Source organism: Salvelinus namaycush, chromosome 20 (assembly GCF_016432855.1).
Source record: "Salvelinus namaycush isolate Seneca chromosome 20, SaNama_1.0, whole genome shotgun sequence".
Taxonomy (NCBI): Eukaryota; Metazoa; Chordata; class Actinopteri; order Salmoniformes; family Salmonidae; genus Salvelinus; species Salvelinus namaycush.
The window spans coordinates 55,900,885-55,908,398 of record NC_052326.1 but is presented as its reverse complement, the minus strand read 5'-3'; the positions used below and the strand labels follow the sequence as shown (position 1 = coordinate 55,908,398).

The following is a 7,514-nucleotide window of genomic DNA, read 5'->3' as shown; positions in this document are numbered from 1 at the left end:
CGTGCAAATGATAGAAACAAAACAAGGAGCGATTTCCTGAAGACAGTTCTGACTAGTCTAGTCTCCAGACAGTACTAGTTCCTCCAGACAGTACTAGTTTCTCCAGACAGTACTAGTTTCTCCAGACAGTACTAGTTCCGATAGACAGTACTAGTTCTCCCAGACAGTACTAGTTCCTCAGAAGTACTACAGGGGGGACAGGTACTAGTTCATCCAGACAGTACTAGTTCCTCCAGACAGTACTAGTTTCTCAGACAGTACTAGTTCCTCCAGACAGTACTAGTTCCTCCAGACAGTACTAGTTCCTCCAGACAGTACTAGTTCCTCCAGACAGTACTAGTTCCTCCTGACAGTACTAGTTCCGATAGACAGTACTGGTTTCTCCAGACAGTACTGGTTTCTCCAGACAGTACTAGTTCCTCCAGACAGTACTAGTTCCTCCTGACAGTACTTGTTCCGATAGACAGTACTAGTTCCGATAGACAGTACTAGTTCCTCCAGACAGTACTAGTTCATCCAGACAGTACTAGTTCCTCCAGACAGTACTAGTTCCTCCAGACAGTACTAGTTCCTCAGACAGTACTAGTTCCTCCAGACAGTACTAGTTCCTCCAGACAGTACTCAGGTTCCTCCGGACAGTACTAGTTCCGATAGACAGTAATGGGTTCTCCAGACAGTACTGGTTTCTCCAGACAGTAATAGTTCCTACAGACAGTACTAGTTCTCCTGACAGTACTTGTTCGATAGGACAGTATAGTTCCGATAGACAGTACTAGTTCCTCCAGACAGTATAGTTCATCAGGACAGTATAGTTCCTCCTAGACAGTACTAGTTCCTCCAGACATTACATAGTGCCTCCAGACAGTACTATTCCTCCAGACAGTACTAGTTCCTCCTGACCAAGTACTAGTTCCTCCAGGACAGTACTAATTCCTCCAGACAGTACTAGTTCCCCAGAAAGTACTAGTTCCTCCAGCCAGTACTAGTCTCCAGCAGTATAGTTCCTCCTGACAGTACTAGTTCCTCCAGACAGTACTAGTTCCTCCAGACAGTACTAGTTCCTCCAGACAGTACTAGTTCCTCCTGACAGTACTAGTTCCTCCTGACAGTACTGGTTTCTTCAGACAGTACTAGTTCCTCCAGACAGTACTAGTTCCTCCTGACAGTACTAGTTCCGATAGACAGTACTAGTTCCGATAGACAGTACTAGTTCCGATAGACAGTACTAGTTCCTCCAGACAGTACTAGTTCATCCAGACAGTACTAGTTCCTCCAGACAGTACTAGTTCCTCCTGACAGTACTAGTTCCTCCAGACAGTACTAGTTCCTCCAGACAGTACTAGAACCTCCAGACAGTACTAGTTCCTCCAGACAGTACTAGTTCCTCCAGACAGTACTAGTTCCTCCAGACAGTACTAGTTCATCTAGACAGTACAGCCCACAGAGAGTAACTAGAACAGTACTAGTTCCTCCAGACAGTACTAGTTCCTCCAGACAGTTCTTGTTCCTCCAGACAGTACTTGTTCCTCCAGACAGTACTAGTTCCTCCAGACAGTACTAGTTCCTCCAGACAGTACTAGTTCCGATAGACAGTACTAGTTCCTCCAGACAGTACTAGTTCCTCCAGACAGTACTAGTTCCTCCTGACAGTACTAGTTCCGATAGACAGTACTGGTTTCTCCAGACAGTACTGGTTCCTCCAGACAGTACTAGTTCCTCCTGACAGTACTAGTTCCTCCAGACAGTACTAGTTCCTCCAGACAGTACTAGTTCCTCCAGACAGTACTAGTTCCTCCAGACAGTACTAGTTCCTCCTGACAGTACTAGTTCCTCCAGACAGTACTAGTTCCTCCAGACAGTACTAGTTCCTCCTGACAGTACTAGTTTCTCCTGACAGTACTAGTTCCTCCTGACAGTACTAGTTCCTCCAGACAGTACTAGTTCATCCAGACAGTACTAGTTCCTCCAGACAGTACTAGTTCCTCCAGACAGTACTAGTTCCTCCTGACAGTACTAGTTCCGATAGACAGTACTAGTTCCGATAGACAGTACTAGTTCCGATAGACAGTACTAGTTCATCCAGACAGTACTAGTTCCTCCAGACAGTACTAGTTCCTCCAGACAGTAATAGTTCCTCCAGACAGTACTAGTTCATCCAGACAGTACTAGTTCCTCCAGACAGTACTAGTTCCTCCAGACAGTACTAGTTCCTCCTGACAGTACTAGTTCCTCCAGACAGTACTAGTTCCTCCTGACAGTACTAGTTCCTCCAGACAGTACTAGTTCCTCCAGACAGTACTAGTTCCTCCAGACAGTACTAGTTCCTCCTGACAGTACTAGTTCCGATAGACAGTATTAGTTCCGATAGACAGTACTAGTTCCTCCAGACAGTACTAGTTCATCCAGACAGTACTAGTTCCTCCAGACAGTACTAGTTCCTCCAGACAGTAATAGTTCCTCCAGACAGTACTAGTTCATCCAGACAGTACTAGTTCATCCAGACAGTACTAGTTCCTCCAGACAGTACTAGTTCCTCCAGACAGTGCTAGTTCCTCCTGACAGTACTAGTTCCTCCAGACAGTACTAGTTCCTCCAGACAGTACTAGTTCCTCCAGACAGTACTAGAACCTCCAGACAGTACTAGTTCCTCTAGACAGTACTAGTTCCTCCTGACAGTACTAGTTCCTCCAGACAGTACTAGTTCCTCCAGACAGTACTAGTTCCTCCAGACAGTACTAGTTCCTCCAGACAGTACTATTTCATCTAGACAGTACAGCCCACAGAGAGTAACTAAAACAGTACTAGTTCCTCCAGACAGTACTAGTTCCTCCAGACAGTTCTTGTTCCTCCAGACAGTAGAAGTTCCTCCAGACAGTACTTGTTCCTCCAGACAGTAATAGTTCCTCCAGACAGTTCTAGTTCCTCCTGACAGTACTAGTTCCTCCTGACAGTACTAGTTCCTCCAGACAGTACTAGTTCCTCCAGACAGTACTAGTTTCTCCAGACAGTACTAGTTTCTCCAGACAGTACTAGTTCCGATAGACAGTACTAGTTCCTCCAGACAGTACTAGTTCCTCCAGAAGGTACTAGTTCCTCCAGACAGTACTAGTTCCTCCTGACAGTACTAGTTTCTCCAGACAGTACTAGTTCCTCCTGACAGTACTAGTTCCTCCAGACAGTACTAGTTCCTCCTGACAGTACTAGTTCCTCCTGACAGTACTAGTTCCTCCAGACAGTACTAGTTCCTCCAGACAGTACTAGTTCCTCCAGACAGTACTAGTTCCTCCAGACAGTACTAGTTCCTCCAGACAGTACTAGTTCCTCCAGACAGTACTAGTTCCTCCTGACAGTACTAGTTCCTCCAGACAGTACTAGTTCCTCCTGACAGTACTAGTTCCGATAGACAGTATTGGTTTCTCCAGACAGTACTGGTTCCTCCAGACAGTACTAGTTCCTCCTGACAGTACTAGTTCCGATAGACAGTACTAGTTCCGATAGACAGTACTAGTTCCTCCAGACAGTACTAGTTCTTCCAGACAGTACTAGTTCCTCCAGACAGTACTAGTTCCTCCAGACAGTACTAGTTCCTCCAGACAGTAATAGTTCCTCCAGACAGTACTAGTTCCTCCAGACAGTACTAGTTCCTCCAGACAGTAATAGTTCCTCCAGACAGTAATAGTTCCTCCAGACAGTACTAGAACCTCCAGACAGTAATAGTTCCTCCAGACAGTACTAGTTCATCCATACAGTACTAGTTCATCCAGACAGTACAGCCCACAACTGGTGGTCAGTCCAGTTCAAGTGTTCAGCAGTCTGATGGCTTGTAGATACCAACTAGGCTCAGAGTTTCTATCAGACCTCATACTCTGATACCGTCTGCCCGACGTTAAGGGAGAGAACAGCTTGTGGCTGGGGTGTATGGGGTCCTTGATGATGCTGCAGGCCTTCCTCAGGTACCGTTTCAAGTAAATGTCCTGGATGGGTGGGTGCACGGTTCCAGTGATGTACAGGGCCGTCTTCACCACCCTCTGGAGGGCCCCTGTGGTCGTGGACGTAGTAATTCCCGTACCAGGCCGTCAGGACGCTCTCGATGGTGCAGCTGCATTATTTGGAAAGGACCCGGGGCCTCATGCTGAATTTCTTCAGCCGCCTTAGGAAGTAGAGACGCTGTTGCGCCGTCTTGACAACAGTGGTGGTGTTGTTGGTCCAAGTCAAGTCCTCGGTGGTGGGGACACCGAGGAACTTAGCATGTGTGACTTTTTCTACTGCAGTCCTGTTTGTAGGTCGTAGGAAATTATTGCACGAACATTCTGACCAAACAAAGTATTATTTAACAAAATAATTACCATTAAAAAAAAGCTAAGTCGAGCAGAAACCTGCCAGACGAGCGTGCGCCCTCCTCAGGGCCACCATTTTATCAATTCCAGGTGCCCCTTGGAGGCAATTCTTAGGATTTACATATCCATTAAAATCCTCCAGGTTCAGGATTATTTTCCTCCAGCGACGAACTGGGTCATATTAAGATCCGACATCTGTAGTTCCTTCACAGGCCTGACAGTCTGTCTCACACCACCCAAAATCACCCACACCCCACTCCCGAACCGTCGGTCCAGTGTGGAGTATGGAGCTGGTTCCTCTGGCCCCCTCCCTATCTCTTCTGGCCCCCTCCCTATCTCTCCTCTCTCTCTCACCCTCCCTCTGTTTCTCCCCAACCCCCAGGCGGCACTCCTGAACTCGTTCCCGGCCATCTTTGACGAACTGCTTCAGATGTTTACAGTCCAGGAAGTGGCAGAGTTTGTACGGGGCACATTGGGCAGCATGCCTAGCACTGTACACATCGGACAGTCCATGGACGTCGTCAAACTGCAGTCCATCGCTCGCACCGTTGACAGTCGCCTATTCTCCTTCCCAGGTATTTACCACTTAGATGACATTATGAATGGAAGCTCTGAGTTATGACCACTTTGACGCTTTACAGCAGTTTCTGTGTTTGGGGTTTCGGAGTTTACGATATTTCCAATAGCACTAACATTACAATATGTAAGCAGATATGAGATCCACATGGAGGTGAATGGATGAAATACTAAAATTATCATTAACTGTTGTATTGGTCAGTTGTATTGGTCAGTTGTAGGTAAATACTCTCTTTCTCTGCTTCCCAAATCTCTCTCTCACTGTCTGCTTCCCTATCTCGCTCTCTCTCTCTCTCTCTCTCTCTCTCTCTCTCTCTCTCTCTCTCTCTCTCTCTCTCTCTCTTTCTCTCTCTCTCTCTTTGCTTCCCTATCTCTCTCTCTCCTCTGCTTCTCTCTCTCTCTGTCCCCCCCTCCCTCTCTCTCCCTCTCTGCATCCCCCTCTCTCTCCTCTGCTTCTCTCTCTCTCTGCATCCCCCTATCTCTCCTCTGCTTCTCTCTCTCTCTGTCCCCCCCTCTCTCTCTACCTCTTTGTATCTCAGAGTCTCGTAGGATTCTGCTTCCTGTGGTCCTGCATCACATCCACCTCCACCTGAGACAGCAGAAAGAGCTGCTCATCTGTTCTGGCATCCTCAGCAGTATCTTCTCCATCATCAAGACCAGCTCTCTGGTAAACTACTCTAGTGTCTATCTTCTCCATCATCAAGACCAGCTCTCTGGTAAACTACTCTATCTTCTCCATCATCAAGACCAGCTCTCTGGTAAACTACTCTATCTTCTCCATCATCAAGACCAGCTCTCTGGTAAACTATCTCTAGTCTCTATCTTCTCCATCATCAAGACCAGCTCTCTGGTAAACTACTCTATCTTCTCCATCATCAAGACCAGCTCTCTGGTAAACTACTCTAGTCTCTATCTTCTCCATCATCAAGACCAGCTCTCTGGTAAACTATCTCTAGTCTCTATCTTCTCCATCATCAAGACCAGCTCTCTGGTAAACTACTCTATCTTCTCCATCATCAAGACCAGCTCTCTGGTAAACTACTCTAGTCTCTATCTTCTCCATCATCAAGACCAGCTCTCTGGTAAACTACTCTAGTCTCTATCTTCTCCATCATCAAGACCAGCTCTCTGGTAAACTATCTCTATCTTCTCCATCATCAAGACCAGCTCTCTGGTAAACTACTCTAGTCTCTATCTTCTCCATCATCAAGACCAGCTCTCTGGTAAACTATCTCTAGTCTCTATCTTCTCCATCATCAAGACCAGCTCTCTGGTAAACTATCTCTAGTCTCTATCTTCTCCATCATCAAGACCAGCTCTCTGGTAAACTACTCTAGTCTCTATCTTCTCCATCATCAAGACCAGCTCTCTGGTAAACTATCTCTAGTCTCTATCTTCTCCATCATCAAGACCAGCTCTCTGGTAAACTATCTCTAGTCTCTATCTTCTCCATCATCAAGACCAGCTGGTAAACTCTAGTCCGTACCATACAAACAGAACATATATTCATGTATTCGTATTCATATCTCCCGTCTAGGACACCCCGGTGCAGGAGGACATAGAGATGATGGTTGAGTCTCTCCTAGATGTGCTACTCCAGACCCTGCTGGCCATCATGAGCAAGTCTCAGTCCCAGGAGGCGGTAAGAGGCCAGCGCTGCCCACAGTGCACGGCTGAGATCACTGTTAGTAACTAACAATCTGCTTCTACTATCTATGTCATCCTTTCCTTGTCATCTCCCATCCTCAAGGGACAGGCTGTACTCCGTCTTGGCGGACGTTGGAGGAACCTAAGGCCCTGGTTTTCATCCTCATCCCTCTCTCCATCTGTCACTCCACACCTCCAACACTCCTGTCCCTACATATTCCACTCCCTCTCTCTCCCTCTCTCTCCCTCTCTCTCTCTCTCTGCCCCTCTCTCTCTCTCTCTCTCTGCCTCTCTCTCTCTCTCTCTCTCTCTCTCTCTCTCTCTCTCTCTCTCTCTCTCTCTCTCTCTCTCTCTCTCTCTCTGTCTCTGTCTCTGTCTCTGTCTCTGTCTCTCAATTCAATTCAATTCCATTTGCTTTATTGGCATGACGTAACAATGTACATATTGCCAAAGCTTATTTACAATATAAAAATGAGAATCAAAATGGTCAACGGGACAACAGTAAAAACAATAACCAAGGGTCAAAATAACCAACACATTCAACAATAACAATAAACATACAGTAGAGTACATGTGCAGGTTGATTGGTCTGTCAGACACTGTCCCTCAACTTATGGCAGGCAGCAATGTAGTGTGCTGCCAACCCACAGCTCTCTGCGTCCTACCCCAACAGTACGGGTAGCCTATCCTCATCAGAGAGGTCTTTGAAACCTTGAATAAGAGTTTCAAATTTGGGGAAATGACACTCTTTAATTGTTTTATATTTTTGACATTTTGTCAGGAAATGCAGCTCTGTCTCTGGTTCTGCTGTTGTGCAGTGGTTGCACAGCCTTTCCTCTACAGGGAGCCAGGTTGTCCTGTGTCTACCCTTCTCAATGGCAAGGCTGTGCTCACTGAGCCTGTACTTTGTCAAGGTTTTTCTAAGGTTTTGATCAGTAACCATAGTCAAATAGT

General features: G+C 46.5%; 1 protein-coding gene across 1 annotated transcript in view; it reads left to right on the top strand.

The window, feature by feature from the left end:
• The window catches only part of LOC120064879 (dedicator of cytokinesis protein 3-like), a 112,055-nt gene that overhangs the window by 56,031 nt on the left and 48,510 nt on the right, over positions 1-7,514 (top strand). Inside the window, 3 exon segments of the mRNA XM_039015471.1 lie at positions 4,720-4,912; positions 5,453-5,580; positions 6,451-6,597. Coding sequence (XP_038871399.1) covers positions 4,720-4,912; positions 5,453-5,580; positions 6,451-6,597 — 468 coding nt within the window.